Source organism: Symsagittifera roscoffensis, chromosome 5 (assembly GCF_963678635.1).
Source record: "Symsagittifera roscoffensis chromosome 5, txSymRosc1.1, whole genome shotgun sequence".
Lineage (NCBI taxonomy): Eukaryota > Metazoa > Xenacoelomorpha > Acoela > Convolutidae > Symsagittifera > Symsagittifera roscoffensis.
In genome coordinates this window covers 21,979,240-22,004,918 of record NC_087066.1, presented here as the reverse complement: position 1 = coordinate 22,004,918, position 25,679 = coordinate 21,979,240, and the positions used below count along the sequence as shown (strand labels likewise).

Here is a 25,679-nt window from a genome sequence, read left to right as displayed (position 1 = left end):
GCTAATCAAAGATCTGATATAAAATCGTCAAATAGCCTAAAATCTGGAAGTTGACTAAAATTGGAAGTGGGAGGTGGATGGTTCAATGCTGGCTCCTTTTTTTGCACATATAATAACAAATAAATATCTCCTGTACTTATTCACCGATTTTCACTGAGTTAGTTATCTCCTATTCCTTTTCTGATCAGATTTGAACTAGCACTGCATAGAGTCTATTATAACTCCTGGGTTATAATCAATCATGACCGAGGCAATATTGATTTGCAAGGCGAGACCATTTTAGGCAATGAAACCACGATCAGAACAAATGTTCCTTAAATCGATAAAAAGGTCAAAAAATGAGTGATTCTAAAAATATACAGTCGTCAAAAGCAACTGACTCAAAAACTACCAGATAAATTGTTATGTTGTCACAATGTATAAGCTATTGTGCTGAAAAAATCATAATGCATGCAACAAACAATTGAAGCTGCATACAAAAAATTTGTCAGTAGATTTTTACACGTGTTTGGAATAAAAAAAACTCTTTCTATATTTTGTTACAGAAAAGGTAATTAGACTACAGTTAAACAAGTTACACCCATTCTTATTTATTTCTCGACAAAACTTTCCGTCTCCTCTTCCTCCACGTACCCCTCCACTTTACTGCAATCAACTGAATGTTGTTACTGGTGGTTTTACAAGGTTGAATATAAAGACAAATTGTTTTTGCCTTATCATAATCATGCCGGAAACAAATTTTCATACCACTCCGACGATAGAAAATAATCGTTTGCAACACAAATGGCAGCTGGGAAGAAGAGTAAAATGAGCCATTTTTCTACTCAGAAACCAAATCACAATTCCCAACCATGGAAAAAACTTTTAACTATTGTTACAAAAAAGATATTTGAATAATCGTTAAGAAATTCACTCGATATTACTCATTTCTCAGAAAACGTTTTTACTCATTAAAAACAACACAATTTTTCAACCAAGCGTTCGATCATTAATTATTCTCACGAAAAACATAATTACAAAAATATTAAATATTTTACATATCGGAAAAGTTTTCTAATCAAAAACTGAGAGAAAAAATCAATATATATTGTTACAAAATGTGTAAATTTTTTCATTTTAATTTATTTACTTTTTCAAAAAAAACTTTCTACTGAAAATTACATCACGTTTTCGCAACGAACAAAAGAGTTATCAAACATTGCTACAAAAAAGTGGGTAAGAAACTATAAGGCGTTTTTTTTCTACTTAATACTCAGAATAATTTTTTACTCGATAATTATATCAGTTTTTTGAACCAAGAATACAAGTTTTTAAAATGGTTAAAAAAGAGTAACAAAAACAATTTATTTTTATTATCTAATTATCAGAAGAATTTTATAGTAAAACTCATTTATTTTTCTGTATAAAATTCTCCGCAACATTAAATCATTAAAAAAATCTTTTTTCGCTAACGTTCTTCAGCTCTGAAGATAAGTTTCAAAAAACAATTCAAACATGTTTTTTTAGCACTTTTGTTACTTTTAAAATGAAATGTATTTGCAGGCTGCATGCTCAGATTTACTGAAAATTGGCTCCAAGAGTGTTATTGAACAACAATTAGGGTTGATCATTCAAAAATCAATGTTAAAAAAATTTTAGCAATGGGGACTTTTTGGGTTTTCATGGTCCGGATTTTAAAAATATTGAATTCTTTCCTTTTCCCCGTCCCTGCAGATTTTGAAAAAAGCTCTGTAGTTCTTTTTTAAATTTCGGCCATATTGATTTTTCCAGCCCTCTTAAAAACTATCGAGACCTTTTCGCCAAACATTTTCTGCTTCGCATTTCGAATAAATCTGCAACTCATATTAGCATAATCCGCTTATTTGGTTTTAATTAATCTGGTTATTTGGTTGATAGGCAGCTAACTAGTCTTTATTTATTATAGTTTATTATAATCAAACATTTGAGACTGATTAATTTTATACCGTTGACGAGCAAATCTTTTTTAACGACATTAAAACCCGATTAGTTTCATATTGGCAAAAATCAAAGTACCAAGCTACGATTAGCTTCATAGTGGCTAAACGACTATACGAGTAAGTAAATTAAATCAATTTCTAGAATAAATTTCCCCAACGCTAACTTGTCATGCTCTTCAAAACTTTTCGAAGTAACAAAACAAATCGCTGTACTGTTCTTCACTTCGTTAAAATCAGAACAAAATTGAGAACTGATTGCTTTTCATTTAACTGATTTGATTTGAACAATTGCTTTAGAAAACTGATTGAGAATGGTGAAAAAACATCTTAATACAGAGGATGACTGGGAAGAATATGATGTCGGGAGAACAGATAAAACCATAGAAGATGACTTGGTTGAGGTATCGTTTTTTTGTTCCGACCACTGAAAATGAAAATGAAATTTGTATTTGGGTGTGTTATAATTGTTTTGTGTTTTCCATTCAAAATCGGGTAACACAAATAATTATCAGAATAGGTCTAGCATATATCATATGGAAGCCATATCAGTCATGATTTGAATTATAATAACAATTTTGGAAAAACTTTTCCAGTGTCGAGAAGAACTAATTTGATTTTTTAGAGGATGAATATTGAAACTTTACTGAAAAAAGTTTTTTGAAAATTTTTGTAATTCTTTATATTTTTAGTGCCGTTTTCGGAATAGAATTTCCAGTTTCGGAAAAAAAATATTTTTGTTTTTGCTGGTCATTTTTCGAAAAAAAAACCGTTGACCGATTTGCTTATTACTTGTTTATTACAACCAAGATTTTTAAAACCACAAAAAATGAAACAAATTGGTAGAAAGAGTGCTAGGCAAATATTACAACCTTAGAGCCTGAGAAAAAATAAAACTGAAATGAAGCATAACAATATAAGCATGTTGGTACGCAAATATGCCGCATATTTGCTCCAAAATGTTTTAGAACAGAAAAAAATTTGAAAAATAGAATATAAATATATATTTTTTATCAGATATTCTTAGATGATAAACTAGAACCACAATTTACTTTACGCGCAAACGACTGAAAAACTACAAATCAAAATAAATTGCCAATAAGTTATTGGCTAATTCAACAAAATGTTTATTAAGGCTGACATAATGTTGTAAAATCTTACCATAACATCCGGGATCAACAAAACAACAACTAGCCAACTAACAATCAATTTAAACACTATTATATAGAGTAGTTACATTTTGACCAGTTTGCATTCCCAGTGTTTAAAAACATTTCAAATGCAGTCGTTTTTTCATAAAAGCCAAAATAAAGCTATTTATTTACGACGTTAGATTTAACACAAAAAGCTATCCTAATTGAGTGCGAATAAACGATATACTGCTGTGCAAGTTGTACAGAACATTTTGATTGAAAAAATTGCCACAAAAATGGCAAAAATCAGAAAAAAAAACTTTTCTGCCAGTTGACAAAAATTTTAGTCTTTTTTGCAGGTTCAGAGGCGCTAACTTAGCTTTCAAAACTGCCCATTCAATTTACCTATAAAGATGCGTAAAAAGATTTTTTCATTTCAATTTTTTCTGGAGTAAAAACCTTGAACAGCCGGAAATGTGTAAGTCATTTTATTGCATACTAAATTAGTCTGCAAAAAAAATCGTCTGCACTTTTTTCAGTCAATCATTAATTATATGAAGTTTTTTCATTTCAGCTCGATTCATAACTGAAACATTTTTACTCTAGATTATCAGTCCACCCTTTATGAGGATTTTATATTGAAACTAGACTTGCACCAGAAAATAACATTATGGTTCCAAACTTCCTTCTCAAGTTCGTCTGGTTTATATGGCAGCGGGCATTCATCAGCTTACAAAACACGAGCTTTTGCAGGTCTGGTATGTGGAGCTCGTCGGGGACTCGACTCGCTCGTCCTTTCCTTTTTGCCAAAAACTGAATACGAGTCATGTTTTTAATTTGAAACGGCAAATTACTATTTAATTTTTCAACAAGAGAAGTTTCAACGAGACCCTACTTTAGGTGAAAGAGCGGGTGCTGAAGTGGACTTTGAGTGCACCAAAATTGACAGCTTCTGCCTCGATAGGTATTGTAAGCCCAGATGAGCGACAAAAGTTGGGCTACAATTTCTTGGCGCTCTGCTCTCTCGGCTACCGATTCAACCACAAGTCACAGTGCATAGAGTGCACAATGTGTAATTACTCGTTCCACAAAAACGAGTTCTATGATTATGACCTACATTGCTTGCAGGGATCCAAAGGTTGTCCTATCTCTTCACACTACTTAATAAAGCCATTTAAAACACACTTAAAATGTTTTATTCTCGTTAAAATAAAGGAAACTATGAAAGCTGTATTGAAAAATTTAAAAGCTTTAAACGAATTTTGTTCAACAGCATCTGCAGAGTGAATAAAAAACATTTTTCACAAAAAACAACAATGCGATTCAATGATGCAAAAGTTTTTTATGCAAAAATCATTTGAAAATTGTGGAATAAAATTCGCCGGAAGGAACAAAATGAAATAAAATCAAAATGTGTAGTCAAACTAACATTCTTGCAACTCTTAACGGCTATTTTGAGAATTTTTTTTTATCTTTTAAGATGACACGTTGCTATCTATGAAAGGTATGTGGACTGGGATAGAGTGCTCTTTTGCCCTTACCTCGCTTAGTTTCGCTGCTGATTAGGAAAAGGAGTCCAGTGCCCTGTATGGCTCAAAGGAGGTTTCACATTGAACCCCCGGGAGACTCAGATGGCAGCCAGAAGCAATGGAACAGCCATTGAGCCGACATTCGTATTGTCCTCCACTTTTTACGATGCCACTGAGCAGAAGATGCACGTAGACGAAACCATTACTGAGAGCGATTTCGATCAAGATAGCATCGATCTGGATAGCGATCAGGTACAAAAAAATGAAGTTTTTAGTTTAAACATTAAATTTCCGTGATCAGCAGTTTCAATTAAACTGTTTGTCAGGCTCGGAGCAATTTGATAGCAAAGTGTAGTAACAAAGTGTTCTGCTAATTTCGACATACTCAAAGCTTCGACTATTTTTCACTCCCCCAAATTTGAATTTCAACGTTTAACATTAATATAAAATGGTCATAATGTCATGAAACTTTGCAGGGCAAACAAACTAGCTATTTTAAACACAATTGTTACGCAGTTTGTAGCATATGAAAAAACGCTAAAAACAGAAAAATTGAAACGTGGGCGGGGATGTGGTGCTGAAAAAAAAACAGGATTTTTAAAGAAAGAATTAGGTTCCTAAAAAATTTAGGCTGAACTGGTTTTTACGCAATTGTGTTTCTTAAATAGTGAATTACGATTAAACTATTTATATGAAAAACGTTGACGATCGTGCCTCAGGTCTCATTTTTTCTTTTACGTTCGATCTTATAACAAAAATTTTGTTGATGAACCCTGAATCATTCTTTCAAAAAATTTCGTGGGTGAAACACTGCATCAAACGACATTTAAATATCTAAATTATAACTCGGAGACATAATTTTATCTTCAGTACAACAGTGCTGATTTAACTTATCCGGACAAAACGAACATAAATGGAACATATCTCAAATTGGGTTAAAATTTGAAGAGAACAAAAGTTGTTTAGCATTTCACCAGAGTTAAGTGATGCAATACTTTCTTCGAAATTCTCAACAAATTTTTATCCGAAAAAGGTCATTTCGGCTTTTTTAATTACTCAAGAGTTACGCTGAAACTACGGAATAAATTGATGAGAAAATTATATCAAAAGAAGCCTCTTACACATCCTAACAAAACTGTAGAATTGTAGCACTTCAGAAAAATTGCGTAAAACTTTGTAACTTGTTTTTAGGCAAAGTTCTTGATTTAATTTTTTTAGGAAAAAAAAACTTTTTTTGGCTATCAGCCAAAAAATTGTTCTTTTATACAGATTTTTGGAAATTTTTCATTTCTAGATTTTTTTTGGGCTGTGTAGGAGGCTTTTTTTTTAAAAAAAATTGTCATCAGTTCACTGTAATTTTTGATACATTAAAAATTTTGGGGTCAAATTTTGGTTGCGAGCTTTGAAGAAAAAAATTGCATCATTTTAATTCTGGTGAAACTCTAAGAAACTTTTTTTCACTGAGCTTTGTGTCCTATCTTAACCTAATTTGAGAAAAATCCGTTTAATATTTCAAACATTGTTCGTTTTGTCTGGATAATTTAAATCCGCACTGTATAAGGTGATGTCATGTTTTACTGCACGGCTCTTTTTACGATTTTTTTATATCAAGCTTTTTTTGTTCTTGGATTTGGAGAAATCCCTCATTGATGAACAACTGGATGGGCGAAAATTAAAATCATCTTATTAGATTTCAGTATTCTAAAATTTGGCAAGAAAGGGTGAAAGAAACTAAACATTTCACGGGACTTGAAAATAATATTGACCGAACATAAAAACGGCAGAAGTATGCAAAATTTTCAAGTCGTCACTGACCATCACCGGCAAATTAAAAGAAATTTAATAATTCAAAAGTTTCGTTTTAAAAGAAGCAAAATATTGCTTCATTTAGTTCCTTTTAATTGAACAGCAATTGATTCGTTTTAATAATTGTCTTTTGACTGTTTTGGTTTTTGGCCCTTCGCACTTAAGTTTTTTGCCCGTTCGGTCCTTCGCAAATGAGAGTATCCCCTTGTAAATTTGTAGGGGGGTATTCTTATGGACAAAAACTCAAGGGCGAAGGACCGAAAACAAAAACAGTCTAGAGTCAATTATTAAAAATGAATCAATTTCCGTTCAATTTAAAGGAATTAAATGAAGCAATATTTTGCTTCTGTTAAAACGAAAATTTGTTTCAATTCCTCTGTAGTGAAAATGAGTGACAACGGAAGAGTGAAAATTCAAGTTAAATCTGCATTTTACATCAAGTGTCCACTTTTTGCGTTCTTTGATATTCGAGAAAAACTGAGCCAATCTATTTTTTAACCTATGGACATGTTTGCTAACCATTCTTGTGTTGTTAGATCATTTTTTTGGTACACAATGGACCGAAAGAAAACTTAGATGAATCAGAAATGGCTATAAACCTAACGGAAGACGATTCCGAAGAAAGTTTTCAGTTTTTGTCACGAGAAAACAGAGAAGATAGTCTTGTGAAGCTTAACCTCTGGTCTTGTTTTACGCCTACATTTGCCATAATTTTGTCGTTGATGGGTTTTTACAGCTTTTCCGATACGTTGAAAATGCTGAAATGTTTTTATTGCAAGTTTTTGAGCCCTGAAACATCATTGAGAACTCTAATTCGAGCACATTCTGCGTTTTCGCCGCGTTGTTGTTACGCAAAATTTGTGGACATATCGACAGAAGAAACCAGTCGGCCAGAAGATACTGCGGCCCATTTAATTGCATTCAACATATTCAACAATTTGAAAACTTTCACGGACAGATGCTTTCTGTTGTCCGAAGCGATATGCGTCGAGGCAGCCGCCTGTGGGCTTCGGTTTCGACCATTCACGTATTCGGTCATATGCACGGCATGTGACTTCGAAGCAGATCTCGAAGATTCCGATCAGAATCGCTATTTGACCGAGATGCATTTAAAGCATAATCCTAAGTGTCTCAACTTGGGAGATAGTGTACATATGGAAATAGGACGAAAACAAAAAGGGATTCAATTTTTTCTGGCTCCCCAAAATGCTAAAGTACTTTCATGTGCATAAGTAAAACAAAACTAAAATCCAAATGCGGTTTTTTAAGTGAACTGTTTTTTGATTAGATCAACTTGGACGTTCATTAGGACTATGTTCTAGCAATACAAACACGAAAAAATCTCCAACTCAGAAAAAATTTATGGTTGTACGAATTCCGAAAGAAATTATTTTAGTTTTCGCTAAATAAAAGAGCGACTTCATTCATGGTCTGGGCTATCCACTAAGCAAATTACATTTCTTGAATTTGACATTTAAAAAAATTAAATTGCTAATTCTTCATCTATCATTTTGGTTTTTCAAGCTATTTGTGGAACCCATGAGATTATTGAGGAAAGGTTTTGCGACATTTCTAGATTTTCCCCTGTAGAGGCTGACCGAGTTGAAAAAAAAAGATTCCGAGGACAAAAAATGTTTCCACACACCTCATGAAATATAAATATGTTTGACATTTTTTTCTAGTTTTTTTATAGTATGGAATTGCATGATTATACTTGAAGCTTATACAGATCAAACAAACCATCTGTATCTGAAATGGTACAGTATGGACTCGGTGCTCATTAAATTGATCTTTGATTCTTTCTCCTCCAGCTATTTTTTGTCTAAATATTGTAGATTGAAGCAACGATAGTCAATTTTAATTCGAGGTACCAATATATGTGGCACAATAAATACTATTTTTGAATGCTAGCCCACAGTTATTTAGTTGCGCTGTTTGTATACGCCGGCATTTTGAGGAGTCTAAATTTAACCCTGATCTAGCCACTATAAATGACGAGTTCTTCGAGAGACTCATCAAGCTCCCCTTCTTTTCGTACCTGAATGACTTGAAATGTGGATCAGCAAAATTCGATGAATCCTTACATTCATTAAGCACAAATTTAAAAGCCAACTCAAAATCTAAGACGAAATTGCAGCTTTTACAAAAAGAAAAGAACGCAAACTACAATGAGGACATCACTAAGCAAAATCATGAGGTGGAAGCTGTTAAAAAAGAACCAGGGTCCCTTCAGGAGTCATCCTACTTCGGTTCGTCGAGTTCAAATGCAAATACTTCTGTAACTCCTCCTCACAGTACACCTGCTTTTCAAGATGCTGATTACACTAGAGTAAAAAGCGTGAAAATTCTTGATTCTAAAGTTCCAAATACTCATTTTAACAAAAACGATTTTGTTATGATGATGGCATCACGTGACGTGGACAAATTTGAAGAGTTGTTCCTGAGGATTAGCGCAAACGCTTTTGCCGTTTCCTCCCCCGTCTCTTCCCCTGAAAAACTCAACAATTTGTTCATGCGGGAGGTGCTGGGTCCACTGACTATCGAGGAGCGCCAGGCGACTAGCATGGTTCGAAATACCGAGGAGTCCGGACTATGTTCGGTATGTTTGCAAAAGGAGGCGAATCAGGTTTTGACCATGTGCGGACACCTCAGCACTTGTTACGAGTGTGTTTTACAGGTGAGTTCGTGTCCCATCTGTCGCGCAAGAATAACAGGTGTAATGCCTGTTTCTCTTCCTCGGAGATACTTTAAAACAAAGAGCGACTTTTAAATCGACTTTCAAAACAAAAAGCGACCAGTGTTTGAAAGTTCTCTCGGAAGTATTTTTTTCTTCAAATTTGATAAATTTTATGGAAAGATCTTATCACCTTCAAATTTAAAGGATCTTATGGAAGGATTTTATTATTCTGAAAGTTGAAGGATGTTATGGAGAGATTTGAAGAAAATGAGCTGACGAAATGAATGAAGATTGTGCGAATGTCCAACTTATTTCAATCAGTACACCCAACGATCCCGTTCCCACAAAACTTTTTCCACAAAACCTCCACTATAGCTTGAGATCAAATACAACGCTACCACGGTTGAATTTCACTCTTGTTATTTCCATGCACTCAATTAATCCTCAGTTACTGAAAAACTATTCAAGATGATCCAAAAATTTAGAACAAATCCAGTCATACAAAAACCATACCATATAAAAACTCGGAAACAGAGGCGAACTTTTTGCAGAAACGACAAAAGTTTTCTTGGTTGCTTCGGCTGGCAAGAATTTCAACATTCAATAGACCCCCTATTGAGTCAACCCCTCCTCCGATCTTACTTTGCTGAGTGAACAGTCGGAGAGGACCTCTCAATTTATGATTACCTATTTTTACTAACTGTATTTTTTCTAATTAACTGTTTTCTAGTACTATATATCCTACTGGATTCTATTGTTTTACTATTTTAATATTTACAATTTAACATTTTTTGTAGTTATACTAGCCCTAGCCTTACTTAGAAAATAATTTTACTAATTTCACTTATAGAAAAAAAAGAAACACTAACTGTCAACATTTTATTAGATTAACGACGGTTTGTTAGTTTGTTAGCTATTTTCCTGATAAATCACCTTGAAAAAGACGACAAGTTCTAAATTGACTTTGCATGATGTAAAACTTCAATGAGCCGATGTTTCTTTTGTACTCATTTTGCTAGCAAGCAACCAAAAATACTGAAAAGAAAACAACCTGAAAGCAGAGAACCTCAGCAAAATGCTTGTTAGAAAAATCAAGTGGCTAAACAAGAAAATTCTTAAGCGTTATCAACATCATTGATGTATAAAAACAATAGTCTTAAACTTAATGACGTGTGCCAGACCCGTACAAAAATCTACGATGTTGCTATACGCCAACAAAAATAGTTAGAAAGTTCAAACTTTGCGTTAATTATTCGTGCAGGTATCTTGTTGTATTTTGAGCCATATACGTTTTTAAAACTATTTCAGCAAACGCTTAGCAATTTTAGGCCTCAGATTAATATTTGTCTTCTATAGAAACCGAGGCTAGCCAAAAGCCTCCATTGCTTATTAAAGAAACTTGGCGTACTGTGATGACTGTAAACTTGTAAAATTTGTAGCTTACGTAATTTATATTCAATAATCTGTTTCACATTTATTGTAGAATGTTGTAAGAGCAAACTAAACCATAATACGATAATACGCTACTGACTTCTGAGAAATAAATTAGATGTTAATTCAAAAATTTTTAGTTAAAATTTTTTAAATTAAGCTCGGGAAGTCAACTCCTTTGATAGTATAAATAAAACTCCGATCTAAAAGGGGTTAGTTAAAATCTATTCTGGTTTGAAGAAAAAATTACACCCAGTATCAGGGGCGGATCTAGGATTTCCTCGATGACCTTTTTTTTAGGTCGACCAATATGATTTCCGAGCTCTCCCAGAACACTATAAAGACCCTGTTTTGATAGTCAAATTTTCTGAGCCGCAGGCGAAATTTTGAAAAACTTTGACAAAATTCTGCTCCCCCTCAAAATTAGTATATATTGGCGCTAAGGGCGCCCTTAGAAAATTTTTAGGGTCCGTCATCAAAAATGGATATCTCAAAATAGTACAAAGGGGGACCCTTTGGGTCGGCAGAGGCTCAAATCCGTGAGTGAGGGAGGGGTCCGCCCCCGCTAAATCCGCCCTGCCCAGTATAAAATTCCATCATTTCATCGAAAATCGAACAATAATATATTTGTATCAAAACAATTGAAGATATCAAAAAGCAATCGGATCCTTGAATGAATAATGAATTATATATCAAGTGCGTATTTCGGTTCTTATGCACAAAACGGCCCAAAATCAATGTTTTATATCTCGAGCTAAAGTTTACGCGGTCGAATCTGATTGGCTGATATTAGCAATGCAAATTCAACCAAGATGGCCCGTTCAGTTGAAACTTCAATCACATAAAAATGGCCGAAATTACCAAAGTGTGACACTTTGCCTAATAATCAAAATATTTTTGAGTCACTTCAGAAACTTTGCTCAGACGAGAAAAAGTTGGTTAAAAAACATCAGCAGGATAAAATTCTATAACTTTGATTATAACGGCCAACAGCTGCTTAAAATTCAAAATGAAAATCTGAATCATGTTGGTGGAATTTAAGTGTCTAATTAGCCAATCAGATACAACCCCAATAACTTATATTAATACTTAATTTTGGCCATTTAGTGCATAAAAATCCGCATTTTGAACAGAACTGACACACCAACTTGGTTTTCACGTGGTTAATGTGGGATTTTGTTTGAATGCTGTTAATGATCTAAGGTAATAGATTTTCATTAAAATCTCTCCTTTAAATTGATTTGGCGTAATGTAGTACGCTGATTTAAGAAGTGCTGATTGTATCATTTAAATCAATCCACAGTTGCTCATTAAAATCAAAAGTGAAAAAAAAATTTTTGACCAATAGTGGGACTGTTTAACATTTTTATTGACAATCAAATGTTATTCGGTGATCAAAGTGAGGATATAAAGTTTTTTTCCAGGACTTGAAAATTTACTTCAATTGAGTGTCTTCGCAATAAGTGTAAATTCATCAATTCTGCTGCTAATATTTTTTTGGTCGACCCGTGTATATTTGAGGTGACTACATGGGGCCAACAAAAGCCCAAAAAAAATGTGGGTTTTTTCATTTTTTTTTATCATTTTCAGAAATTTTTGTTAAAAAAAATTGCTATAATGGAAATTTTTTATAATAAAATTTATTAGCATTGGAGAAATTTTTTTCATAAAAAAACTGGCTTCAAAATAAGCATTAGCTAAGATTACAGTCGACAACTAAAACTAAAACTCAAAAATTTTACGCTTTGTTAATGTTTGTGAAGTTGAATACCTTTCCTACAAATCTCAAAAGTTCGAAGATAAGGGATTTTTGCAGAGTAGTCAGCTCAAGTAAGCTTGATTTTATAAATGAAGAAAATCTCAAAACTGAATTATCTGAAATACGCCATATCAACTCAACATTTTGATCTTGGCCATGCAGTATCCTGCCAAGTTATTCAACATCGTGCAAGATCTGGACAATTTTAATTAGGTAACTTGAAAAGTTTTCTCATTTCCAAATTACCAAAGTATTTTGTAAACTTTGCGCATTCATGCAAGTTCTTGCACATGTTGAATGATAACTTGGCAGGATATTGCATGACCAAGATCAAAACATTGGATTTATAAGGTGTTTTTCAGGTACTTAAACTTTGAGAACAAAATATTCAAAAAAGCTAAGTCGTATAAATTGAACAGAGTCAATGCTCCAATTAAACTAGAATAAAAAAAAAGTTGAATAAATTTACAACAATGTATCAATAAACTGGAACCGATAGCCAAAAATTAAAAACGAACTAACGCAAATTTAGCACAAATCAAAAAAAACTTGAAGACCTTCTGAATCAAAAAAGCATGAATTACAATCGATTATGATTGCATATATTGTCAACAAAAAATTTTCAAATTTTCTCATAAAATTATTTAATTTATTCGATTATATAGAGATTATTTTGCTTAGAAAAATAGTAAAATTTTATTCCATTTTTGGTCGATTTGTAATTTTATAGAGACTGACTATAAAAATCCAATATAGTCGTTTATTATCCATGAAATTTCAATGTGGTTGACAAATTAACCTTAATACACGGAAATCTGAATATGATCTTGGCTATCTTTCCGCGTTACTTGTCAGATGACCAAAGTAATTGAAAAAATATTTATATGATATTGACGAGCTTGTTTAAGCATCGTGGCAAAAATATACATGATCTTGGTAGGAAAAAAAAGAAAAACTGCAAATACTACACTAAATGAGGTAAGGAAGAAATATTTTGGTGGAATTAAAGTGTTTAATTACCCAATCAGATACAACCCCAATAACTTATATTAATACTTATGTTTGGCCCTTTAGTGCATAAAATTCCGCATTTTGAACAAAACTGACACACCAACTTGGTTTTCACATGGTTAATTTGGGACTTTGTTTGAATGCTGTTAATGATCTAAGGTAATAAATTTTCATTAAAATCTCTCCTTTAAATTGATTTGGCGTAATGTAGTACGCTGATTTAAGAAGTGCTGATTGTATCATTTAAATCAATCCACAGTTGCTCATTAAAATCAAAATTGGAAAAAAAATTTTTGACCAATTGCGGGACTGTTTAACGTTTTTGTTGTCAATCAAATGTTATTCGGTGATCAAAGTGAGGATATAAAATTTTTTTTCCAGGACTTGAAAATTTACTTCAATTGAGTGTCTTCGCAATAAGTGTAAATTCATCAATTCTGCTGCTACAATTTTTTGGTCGACCCGTGTATACTTGAGACGACTACATGGGGCCAACAAAAGCCCAAAAAATGTGGGTTTTTTTTTATTTTTTTTGATCATTTTCAGAAATTTTTGTTAAAAAAATTGCTATAATGGAAATTTTTTATAATAAAATTTTTCAATATTGGAGAAATTTTTTTTATAAAAAACTGGCTTCAAAATAAGCATTAGCTAAGATTACAGTCGACAACTAAATTTAAAACTCAAAAATTTTACGCTTTGTTAATGTTTGTGAAGTTGAATACCTTTCCTACAAATCTCAAAAATTCGAAGATAAGGGATTTTTGCAGAGTAGTCAGCTCAAGTAAGCTTGATTTTATAAATGAAGAAAATCTCAAAACTGAATTATCTGAAATACGCCATATCAACTCAACATTTTGATCTTGGCCATGCAGTATCCTGCCAAGTTATTCAACATCGTGCAAGATCAGGACAATTTTAATTAGGTAACTTGAAAAGTTTTCTCATTTCCAAATTACCAAAGTATTTTGTAAACTTTGCGCATTCATGCAAGTTCTTGCACATGTTGAATGATAACTTGGCAGGATATTGCATGACCAAGATCAAAACATTGGATTTATAAGGTTTTTTTCAGGTACTTACACTTTGAGAACAAAAGATTCAAAAAAGCTAAGTCGTATAAATTGAACACAATCAATGCTCCAATTAAACTAGAATAAAAAAAAAGTTGAATAAATTTACAACAATGTATCAATAAACTGGAACCGATAGCCAAAAATTAAAAACGAACTAACGCAAATTTAGCACAAATCAAAAAAAAAACTTGAAGACCTTCTGAATCAAAAAAGCATGAATTATAATCGATTATGATTGCATATATTGTCAACAAAAAATTTTCAAATTTTCTCATGAAATTATATATTTTATTCGATTATATAGAGATTATTTTGCTTAGAAAAATAGTAAAATTTTATTCCATTTTTGGTCGATTTGTAATTTTATAGAGACTGACTATAAAAATCCAATATAGTCGTTTATTATCCATGAAATTTCAATGTGGTTGACAAATTAACCTTAATACACGGAAATCTGAATATGATCTTGGCTAACTTTCCGCGTTACTTGTCAGATGACCAAAGTAATTGAAAAGTATTTATATGATATTGACGAGCTTGTTTAAGCATCGTGGCAAAAATATACATGATCTTGGTAGGAAAAAAAGAAAAACTGCAAATACTACACTAAATGAGGTAAGGAAGAAATATTTTGGTGGAATTAAAGTGTTTAATTACCCAATCAGATACAACCCCAATAACTTATATTGATACTTATTTTTGGCCCTTTAGTGCATAAAATTCCGCATTTTGAACAAAACTGACACACCAACTTGGTTTTCACATGGTTAATTTGGGACTTTGTTTGAATGCTGTTAATGATCTAAGGTAATAAATTTTCATTAAAATCTCTCCTTTAAATTGATTTGGCGTAATGTAGTACGCTGATTTAAGAAGTGCTGATTGTATCATTTAAATCAATCCACAGTTGCTCATTAAAATCAAAAGTGGAAAAAATTTTTTTGACCAATTGTTGGACTGTTTAAAATTTTTGTTGTCAATCAAATGTTATTCGGTGATCAAAGTGAGGATATAAAGTTTTTTTCCAGGACTTGAAAATTTACTTCAATTAAGTGTCTTCGCAATAAGTGTAAATTCATCAATTCTGAATTCTGCTGCTACAATTTTTTGGTCGACCCGTGTATACTTGAGACGACTACATGGGGCCAACAAAAGCCCAAAAAAATGTGGGTTTTTTTTTATTTTTTTGATCATTTTCAGAAATTTTTGTTAAAAAATTTGCTATAATGGAAATTTTTTATAATAAAATTTTTCAATATTGGAGAAATTTTTTTTCATAAAAAACTGGCTTCAAAATAAGCATCAACTAAGATTACAATCGACAACTAAAATTAAAACTCAAAAAATTTACGCTTTGTTAATGTTTGTGAAGTTGAATAACTTTCCTACAAATCTCAAAAAGTTCGAAGATAAGGGATTTTTGCAGAGTAGTCAGCTCAAGTAAGCTTGATTTTATTAATGAAGAAAATCTCAAAACATAATTATCTGAAATACGCCATATCATCTCAATATTTTGATCTTGGTCATGCAGTATCCTGCCAAGTTATTCAACATCGTGCAAGATCTTGACAGTGTTGTTTAAATAACTTGAAAAGTTTTCTCATTTCCAAATTACTCAAGTAATTTGAAAAAATTTTGCGCATTCACGCAAGATCTTGCACATGTTGATTGATAACTTGGCAGGATATTGCATGACCAAGATCAAAACACTGGGTTTATAAGGTGTATTTTAGGTACTTACAATTGGAGAATAAAATATTCAAAAAAGCTGAGTCGTATAAAAAGAACACAATGCAACAAATAAACTAGAACCAAAAAGCAAGTTGAATAAATTTACAACAATGTATCAAAAAACTAGAACCGATAGCCAAAAAGTAAAAAACGAACTAACGAAACTTAAGCAAAAATCAAAAAAAACTTGACGACCCCCTTAATCAAAAAGCATGGATTATAATCGATTATGATTGCATTATTTTGTAAACAAACAACTTTCAAATTTTTTTTTAAGAAAAAATAATTTATTCAATTATTTAGAGATTATTTTGCTTAGAAAAATAGTAACATTTTATTCCATTTTTAATCGATTTGTCATTTTATAGAGACTGACTATAAAAATCCAATGTAGTCATTTATTATACCTGAAATTTCAATATGGGTTGACAAGTTAACCTTAATACACGGAAACCTGAATATGATCTTGGCTAACTTTCCGCGTTACTTGTCAGATGACCAAAGTAATTGAAAAAATATTTATATGATTTTGACGAGCTTGTTTAAGCATCGTGGCAAAAATATAAATGATCTTGGTAGGAAAAAAAGAAAAACTGCAAATACTACACTAAATGAGTTAAGGAAGAAATATGTTGGTGGAATTTAAGTTTCCAATAAGCCAATCAAACACAACCCCAATAACTTATTTTAATACTTAATTTTGGCCATTTAGCATTTCGAACAAAACTGACACACCAACTTGGTTTTCACATGGTTAATGTGAGATTTCGTTTGAATGCTGTTAATGATCTAAGGTAATATTTTTTCTATAAAAATCTCTCCTTTTAATTGATTTGGCGTAGTGTAGTACGCTGGTTTAGGAAGTGCTGATTGTATCAACTAAATCAATCCACCGTTGCTCATTAAAATCAAAAGTGAAAAAAATGTTTTTTGACCCAACTGTGGAACTGTTTTGCATTTTTTTGTCAATCAAATTTTATTCGGTGATCAAAATGAAGATATAAAGTTTTCTTCCAGGACCTGAAAATTTACCTCAATTGAGTGTTTTCGCAATAAATTTAAATTCATCAATTCTGCTGCTAAGTTTTTTTTGGTCGACCCGTGTATATTTGACGTGACTACAAGGGGCCAACAAAAAACCAACCTTTTTTTTGAAAAAAAAATGTGAGTTTTTTCCATTTTCTTGATCATTTTCAGAAATTTTTGTTAAAAAAAATAGCTATAATGGAAATTTTTTATAATAAAATTTGTCGGAATTGGAGAATTTTTTTTCATAAAAAACTGGTCCCAAAATAAGCATTAACTAAGATTACAATCGACAACTAATATTAAAACTCAAAAATTTTACGCTTTGTTAATGTTTATGAAGTTGAATAACTTTCCTACAAATCTCAAAAAGTTCGAAGATAAGGGATTTTTGCAGAGTAGTCAGCTCAATTAAGCTTGATTTTATAAATGAAGAAAATCTCAAAACAGAATTATCTGAAATACGTCATATCATCTGAATATTTTGATCTGGGTCATGCAGTATCCTGCCAAGTTATTCAACATCGTGCAAGATCTTGTCAATGTTATTTATTTAACTTGAAAAGTTTTCTCATTTCCAAATTACTTAAGTAATTTGAAAACTTTGCGCATTCACGCAAGCTCTTGCACATGTTGAATGATAACTTGGCAGGATATTGCATGACCAAGATCAAAACATTGGCTTTATAAGGTGTATTTCAGGTACTTACAATTTGAGAATAAAATATTCAAAAAAGCTAAGTCGTATAAACAGAACACAATGCACCAATTAAACTAGAATCAAAAAGCAAGTTGAATAAATTTACAACAATGTATCAATAAACTAGAACCGATAGCCAAAAAGTAAAAAACGAACTAACGCAACTTAAGCAAAAATCAAAAAAAACTTGACGACCCCCTTAATCAGAAAAGCATGGATTATAATCGATTATGATTGCATTATTTTGTATACAAACAATTTTCAAATTTTCTCATAAAAATAGGTAATTTATTCCATTATATAGAGATTATTTGGCCTAGAAAAATAGTAACATTTTATTCCATTTTTGATCGATTTGTAATTTTATAGAGACTGACTATAAAAATCCAATATTGTCGTTAATTATCCATTAAATTTTAATGTGGGTTGACAAATTACCCTTAGTACATGGAAACTTGAATATGATCTTGACTCCGAGTTACTTGACAGATGTCCAATGTAATTGAAAAAAGTATATATGATCTTGACGAGCTTGTTTAAGCATCTTGGCAAAAATAACCATAATATTGGCAGGAAAAAAAACGAAGAACTGCAAAAACTAAACTAAATGAGGTAAGGAAGAAATATGATCAAGGTAATTTTTCTGAAATCTAAACACTGGGGAGGTTCAAGCTGATAGTCACATACAAATTAACTTGCAGATGAAAATGACCATTAAATGTAGTCCTTTTCAACCATTTAAGCTGCTCCCTCAAAAAGTAAAAAGTTTTGACATAAACATTTAAGTCTCAATAAAACAAATGTTTTAGAAAAAACAAGACGTCTTGGATAAAAAGACGAGGAGGGTGTCGTAAGATCACCGAGGCCAAAGCAATTGCCCGCCAACTCAGAAAGCGTCCTGAATATTCATAATGGTAAAAATTTTGGCATAGTCAGGACAAAAATGCTGGCAGTATAGTCAAACAAAATTGTTCAAAAAATTAAAATAAAAACTAATATACTATAATTGATTTGAAGAATGACACCCATTTTTTCAATAAATTTGCATCAATGTTTTTACAGGAGGTTACTCACAACATCTGCCCATCTCGATTCATATAACTGCTGATTCGAGGTTTCTTCTTATTTGTTCAGTTTTTCATATTGCAGAATTAACTTTTTCAGACAATTGGAAGAAATACGCCGGTTTGGACCAATTACCGATCTTCTCTGAAAAAAAAAACAATTTTTATAAGTTAAATCGCTTAACTTAGAATTTGGTGAGAAAATCATTCAAAATTCTTGCCACAAGAATTTGTTTTGGAACAAATACAATACGCATGTTCTAATACTTACATATGGAGCAAGAGGTAAGCGCGACCGAAACTTTTGCTCCAAATGTTCTAACACTTACATTTGGAGCAAGAGGGAAGCGCGACAAAACAAGTTTTGAATTAAATTACAAATTTTTTTGTAACACTCAAAAATTAAATGCAAATAAAAATTGAGGTCTTTTTGACGCAGTTTCAAAATAATTTGCTATGCTACTTCAAAGTAATATGAATCTTTTTAAGATTTCGAAATAAACTACATTTTTCATTGCAAAACTTTTTTTAATTATAAACACAAACTCTTTTGAAGTCGTAATAAACAAATAGAAAACAAAAATTCCAAACTGAACCTTGAAAACTGTGAAAAAAATTTTTTCCAATACAACAAGGAAAGTTATTTTATGTTATAAAACAGGGAGTGATGGGTTTCTTTTTTTGAAGAATCAAAAAAACAAAAAAAGACAAAGCAATCACTGTTTCATGCAGACTGTATCGTCATTAAGAACCTAACAAAATTGCTTAACAGTTATGCTGCCAACAAACCCTGATTTTTTTATTGCGGTTTTACTTGTACAACTTAGCTTCCAATAAAACAAAAACATTACAGTTTCAAATGAAATTGTTCAATTTTTCTTCATTTTTTAAAACAAAATTTCAGGCGAGCAAATTTGAAATACAAAATTTCATGTTTTGCAAAAGTTTTTGCTTCAGTTAGGCCACATAACTGGCATGAATTCACTTTTGAATGATTCAAAGAGCCGCTCATACTTCAATAGGATGAAACATATTGCGCATTATACATCTCAAAATGAGACAAAATTACTTTCAAATCCCAAAAACTTTTCTTGGAAAACTTAACAATAAAAGAGTCAGAAACTGTCGTAAACACACTCTGAAACGGCATTAATGTGTTACAGACTGTCAATAAATTTCTCAAAAACTGTTTTAATTAAAGTCGAATTTTGTCTGGAGTTAAGCCGCTACCCGGTTAAAAAAAAACATGTATCGAAATCTAGTGCTCAGTGCTCCAACTGGTTTTCAAAGTATCTGTAGAGTAGCAAAGTAACAAGTAGGCTTTTGAAATTTTTTCTTTTTTGTTATTTAATCTCACTTCCATTATGTTTTGTTTTTCATCAAACAACAAAAATTTCATAGCAGTTACCTTGCCTTAATTTGGAACGGTTTAAATTGCCCTTAAGCTACTTATATAGAGTAGCAATTAGCTCTCAAAAGTTATCTTAAATAGACAATATTATGTTTTGAACTAGAGCTCAAAACATAATATTCACTTAATAATTGTTATTTTAAATTGTTAATAACGGAAGACATTGATTGTATATCAGTGTTTAGTAATCAGAAACATTTTATTGATGTTTTAGTTATTAAAGTCATTTTACTTTATTTTATTTTTGATAGACAGCTGTTGTCTACAGTTTTTTGAAGTAATTCTGTAAGTACTATAGAAGATCATGATTAAATTCTTGGTTTAAAAACAGAAACAATCTTATCCAAAGGAAATCCAAATGATTTTTGTTATCTTAGTTCCATCAAAGAAATTATTTTAGTACCATCAAAGAAAAATTCAACTTATTAATCAAGTTTTTATGAATGAGAGAAAAGTTGTCAGCTTAAAAAAACTCCAAATGAATTGAAATCTGAAACAATTTTACTTTGAAAAATTTCAAAAGTTATTACAACTTTTCACTCTTCTTCATTATTTTAGTTGCATAAAACTTTTCACGAAATGAGATTAGTGCCAATGACAAATACAAACTATGAATATATATTTTATTTAAAAAATTGTTGATAAAAACTATTTACAAGAAAAAGTTTTCAAGTCATGAAAATACTACAAAAAAATGAGAACCAAATAATTTGGGGTAGAACAGCGAGCGGGCAAAACACTTTCGAACATCAAAAATTGCCAAACCTCTAAGATTTTTGAAATTGATGTGCTTGATCAGATCAAAAAGTACACCGATACGATAAAAGAGATGACAATCTTAATGTTTTTTCGTTCATCAGGTTTTTTATTTTTTGTAAAACTTTTTTCTCAAGCGTTAATTTTGTTCTAATAGCACACAAAAAAAACTGTAACAGCTGTTCTTCCGTTTTCCGAGAAAACATTTTTTTCCCATCCTTGACTTGTTTATTTTCAGTAACTAAGATTGAAATTGTTTTTGTATGCTATATTTTAGCCGTCAGAAATAGATTATTGATGCTGTTGCTCATATTGCTCATTTTAAAACGTTTTTGCTCGATAAACTGTTGTCTAAAAAATGATTATATTAGATTTTCTGGACAAAAAAAACAAGTTGCACTGATTTAGAAAAACCATTATGATTAATTGCTTGACTGAAGCATAAGGTCTCAAAAAACTTTAAAAAGCACTTTATGTTTGCTATGACTGGAAGGATATTCCACATTATGTTTTTTGTTGAAAAAAATAGTAATAAAGAACTCCCCGCAACCAGTTTTGAGCCTTGATAATTGATCATATTATGATTTTAATACCAGATTTACTAAAATTGAGAAAAATTGATTTGATTAATCATAAATCGAGTGTAATCGATTTTAAAAGATTAGAATTGATTATTAATCCACTATAATTATAAATTTTTGATACAATTACAATCAATTAGAATCAAAAATAGTTGATTACTTTTATCAGAATTTCTAATTCAAATGTTTTGCACAGAATCGATTATAAAATCAACATAATAATCCATTGTAATCGGTTACTTACGCCTAAGATGCGGTTTGGTTTCGAGAATTGTAAAAAACGTTTAATTCATCGTACGTGCTTGTTTGGTGTGTTCGTTTGTGTGTGTGTGAGTGTGTGTGTGTGTGTGTGTGTGGTGTGTCTAAGTGTGTTTGCGTTTTACCTGAGTTTGTAAATGTAAGTAGAAACATAAATCGCTTAAAATAAAGTTATTTTCAGATTTTTTCACTTATAATTAAACGCGAGCTATCATAATGAGAAATTAGCGACAAACTTCTCGGCGTCACTAGATCTCAGCTCAAAACACTACCTCAAGGTCTTTTGATACTTGATACCTGAAATTGTAAAAAAAATTTAAAAAAAAGTTGCAAAAACATGTTCAGTACCCGAATAATGAGCAATTTGAAATCCGTTCATGATACTAGTCGATGTCAAAAAAGTGGTTATGTACCTTTAAGTTGAACATTCCAATTGAGAAAATCTCAAACTAATAGCGCGCCCAAAAGATCTAATGTGTTAAATGCATAAACCACACATAATAAAACTGCGAAGTTTCAAGTTTCAAATGAAAGCCATTTTAAAGCTCATCATTAAAAATTGTTCGACGTGATTAAAAGCGTATATGTTACTTTTAACGTGTATAAATTCATTAACCAAATATTAGCTTTCAAAATTTGCAGTATAAAAACAAGCCTCGCTGTAATTGTTAATTTGATTCACTTATATGCCATTTATATACCATTAAATCACAAATTAGTTTTAAAAATGACTGACTTGGATAACGATTCCTTTACAGATCCATATACAGATCCATATACCGATCCATATACCAACGATTCTTACCATTCCTGTGAAGGTGATGAAGACCTTCTGGTTAAATCCGACTGGGATTCTTCGAACCAGACGAACTCCGCTCGATCCAGCAAACGAACCAGCGAAGACACTCTTGAAAACTCAGTTGAAGTTCCCGAGTTCACAGTCGAAGAACTGATCAACAAAATAGGAGTAGGCAAATGGCAGATTTTATTCGTATCGGTTTTAGCTTTAAACAACCTGAGTGAGAACGTTGCAATTCAGTGTCAGCCTTACCTATCTGCAAGGCTGTATGTTGATATGGAATTGACTCCACATCTTCAAGGAATCTTAGGAGCTGCATCTTTGGCAGGGTTCTCTGTCAGCAACGCTTCCTGGGGTTTTGTAGCTGATCAAATTGGGAAGAAGAACGCCTTGTTGCTGTGTTGTTTAGTGGTAATTGTCTTCAATCTGCTCACCTGTGTGGCCCCCGATGTCTACTGGATTATTGTTTGTCGAGTGGGTGTATCTTTGACCAGTGGTGAGATTTCTCAAACTAATTTTTTTCAGCAGAAATCGTTTTGCTAATTTATTCGCCTCCAGCGCAGATAAATTCGCCAAAAAATTGGTCAAAATAGGGTCTTAATAGTGATTTGGGAGAGCTGAGAAAATCAATTTGGTCGACCTAAAAAAAGGTCGACAATATTTTTGAATATTTGTTGAAAATACAACCCCTCCCCACTCCCTGGCTTACATATATTAACTTTTTCACGGAATTTCAGAATCTTACCCCAATAAAACTTAAATCAATCCGTTCTACGATAACTTGCTTCATCTGAGAAATAAATTCGATTTATGCTTTTGCTTACAGGTGCATTTTCAATTGGAATTCCATGCTTCGCCGAAATGCTTCCGACTAAATATACGTGGTTCGGACCTCTTTTTGGAAACCAGTTATGTGGAAACGTGCTCGGCGGTCTTGTGCCCATGATACTCGGTTTATTTCTTCTTTCTGATCCAAAAATTTCCTGGAAACTTTTTGTCATTGCATGTACGGTTCCGTCTGTTTTGTTTTTCGTACTAGGTTTATTTATCCTTCATGAAACGCCTTCCTATTTAGTATCCCGTGGAAAAACAGATGAAGCTACAAAATTGCTCAAAAAAATGGCAAATTCGAGAAAAATTGACCTACCAGGTCAATTTGAGTTTCGCAAGCCGCAACAAGACGCGAATCAAATAGTCGCAGAATCCCGACTAACATTCAGACAAAGCATATCAGTGATGTTCAAAAATTGGGGTATAATGCGTACTGCGCTTTGTGCTATTATGATGGGAACTGCATGCCGCATGATTAATCTCGGCCTGAACTTCGTTCTCACGAATGTTGTTTTCCTAGTCGGAGATGTAGGATCGTATTGCGATGGAGGTCATTCTAGGACATACATTCTTTCAAAATGGGATTATGGCAAGCTGATGATGTCGCAGTTAACTGGAGTTCTAGCATGGTTTTTCATCATTCCAACTATTAACTCCACAACCGGTGGGGTGAATTTACGCCGAAATGCACTCGCGATGTTTATAATCATCCTCTTTCTGGGATCATGGCTCTACTTATGTCCGACTCCTTTACTGGCTGTCGGGATCCTAGCAGCATGCAAGATGTTATCTCAAGCAATAAACACTTCAGTTTGGATCAATATTTCCAAAATGTACCCCCCAAGGATTCGATCGAGCTTAATTGGGCTGACAACGTGTTTAATGGCTCTGCCACTTCCAGTTTTTCCCTATCTCGTCGAGTTGTTTTCGAAGGAGTCTCATTATTACGTAACAAGTCTTATTATGGGAGTCTACTTGTACGGTTTCATTGGTGCTTTACTTGCACCAAAAGTTGTTCATGCTGTCGAAATTTGAGATTAAACATACTTCAAATATGTATAAGTTTTTGTAAGCATATATTTGGATTACTTGGAGCCAAAATATAAGTTTCTTATACATTCTATTTCTAATTTCGAGCACACTCTAGAAAAAGAAACTCGTTAAATTATAATCAAAGGTGGATTTAGGTGGACCACTATGTTCGACATTTGAAGTTGACAACCAACTCTGAAAATTCCTATCAAACCAGATGAAAAAAAAGATTTTCTGGCAGATTTGAATTAAAAAACGGTCTACAGTGACGTTCTACGGCAGTTTTTAAAGGTTTTCACCAAAAATTTACGGCTAATAATAGCGACTTTAGAAAGTTTTAGGCCTGTCAAAAATAAGTACCAAATTGGGTACTCTTTAGGCTGTCAGAACGAAAATTCGCTTTTCTCATACTGAAACTGCAAAATGAACATAAATCACAACTAAGAGCTCAATACTGAATTGATTATTTTTGTAAATTGTTATGTAAAAATTATATCCTGTTTCGAAGTGACGGAAAATTTGTGCTCGAGGTGGTTTTTTTCTTCAAACAAACTTCTGACTTTTTAACTAGCTATTTTTGACAAAAATTTTAGAATAGAAAATCGTTCCAAATTCAATTGAGGTATGCTATTCGATCTATTTTCTACTATACTATATGCCAAATGTCTTACTTTGCAATTTACATAGCGTGTTTGGAGATGATGATATTTGCAAAGAAAGATCTGAAAAAAAACACAAATTTCATCAATTTCATCAATTTCAATTTGCTAAAATCAATGGTCAAATTTGGTCGACTTTGGTCAAATTTAGTAACATTTGGTCAATGGTCATTTTAGGCGACCCCAAAAAAAGTTTTCAAGTTTACAACCTCTTGAAGACTTTGACTCCTGGAGCTAAAAAATAATTTATACAAATTTAACTAAGGATCAACTTAACAATCGCCCCCATCCCAGTAATATCCACTAAAGGAAGGTCACTTGTATAAATACAAATAGCGAAAAGCACGAGAACATTCTATTATAATTCGAAGTTTGCCGCAATCTGATTAGTCGAAAATTCTACTAACTTATTATCTTAGATATGTCCCTTTTCTTGAATTGATAGGGGGATGCT

At 32.2% G+C, this 25,679-nt stretch overlaps 3 protein-coding genes across 6 annotated transcripts; all 3 read left to right on the top strand.

Moving 5' to 3' along the window:
• Window positions 1–457: 457 nt before the first annotated feature.
• On the top strand, window positions 458–10,619 carry LOC134846168 (uncharacterized). 3 transcript variants are annotated; one of them, XM_063863410.1, is made up of 5 exons: window positions 458–550; window positions 2,256–2,353; window positions 3,989–4,226; window positions 4,655–4,869; window positions 6,960–10,619. In XM_063863410.1, exons 2-5 carry the CDS (start codon window positions 2,270–2,272, stop codon window positions 7,653–7,655), a joined length of 1,233 nt encoding a protein of 410 aa, XP_063719480.1. In that variant the 5' UTR covers window positions 458–550; window positions 2,256–2,269; the 3' UTR covers window positions 7,656–10,619. The 3 variants fall into 3 exon arrangements, with proteins under 3 accessions (XP_063719480.1, XP_063719478.1, XP_063719479.1); XM_063863408.1 differs by having other exon boundaries at window positions 2,256–2,359; XM_063863409.1 differs by lacking the exon at window positions 458–550 and adding an exon at window positions 1,182–1,215 and having other exon boundaries at window positions 2,256–2,359.
• On the top strand, window positions 8,825–9,193 carry LOC134846651 (E3 ubiquitin-protein ligase MYLIP-like). Its single transcript, XM_063864035.1, has one exon. The coding sequence runs from the start codon at window positions 8,825–8,827 to the stop codon at window positions 9,191–9,193; it is 369 nt and encodes a 122-aa protein (XP_063720105.1).
• Window positions 10,620–22,515: 11,896 nt separating the features above from the next.
• LOC134846179 (synaptic vesicle 2-related protein-like) lies at window positions 22,516–24,622 on the top strand. Of its 2 annotated transcripts, none has more exons than XM_063863427.1 (2): window positions 22,516–23,199; window positions 23,779–24,622. In XM_063863427.1, the coding sequence occupies exons 1-2, from the start codon at window positions 22,632–22,634 to the stop codon at window positions 24,567–24,569; spliced, it is 1,359 nt and encodes a 452-aa protein (XP_063719497.1). In that variant the 5' UTR covers window positions 22,516–22,631; the 3' UTR covers window positions 24,570–24,622. The 2 variants fall into 2 exon arrangements, with proteins under 2 accessions (XP_063719497.1, XP_063719496.1); XM_063863426.1 differs by having other exon boundaries at window positions 23,530–24,622.
• Window positions 24,623–25,679: the final 1,057 nt, after the last annotated feature.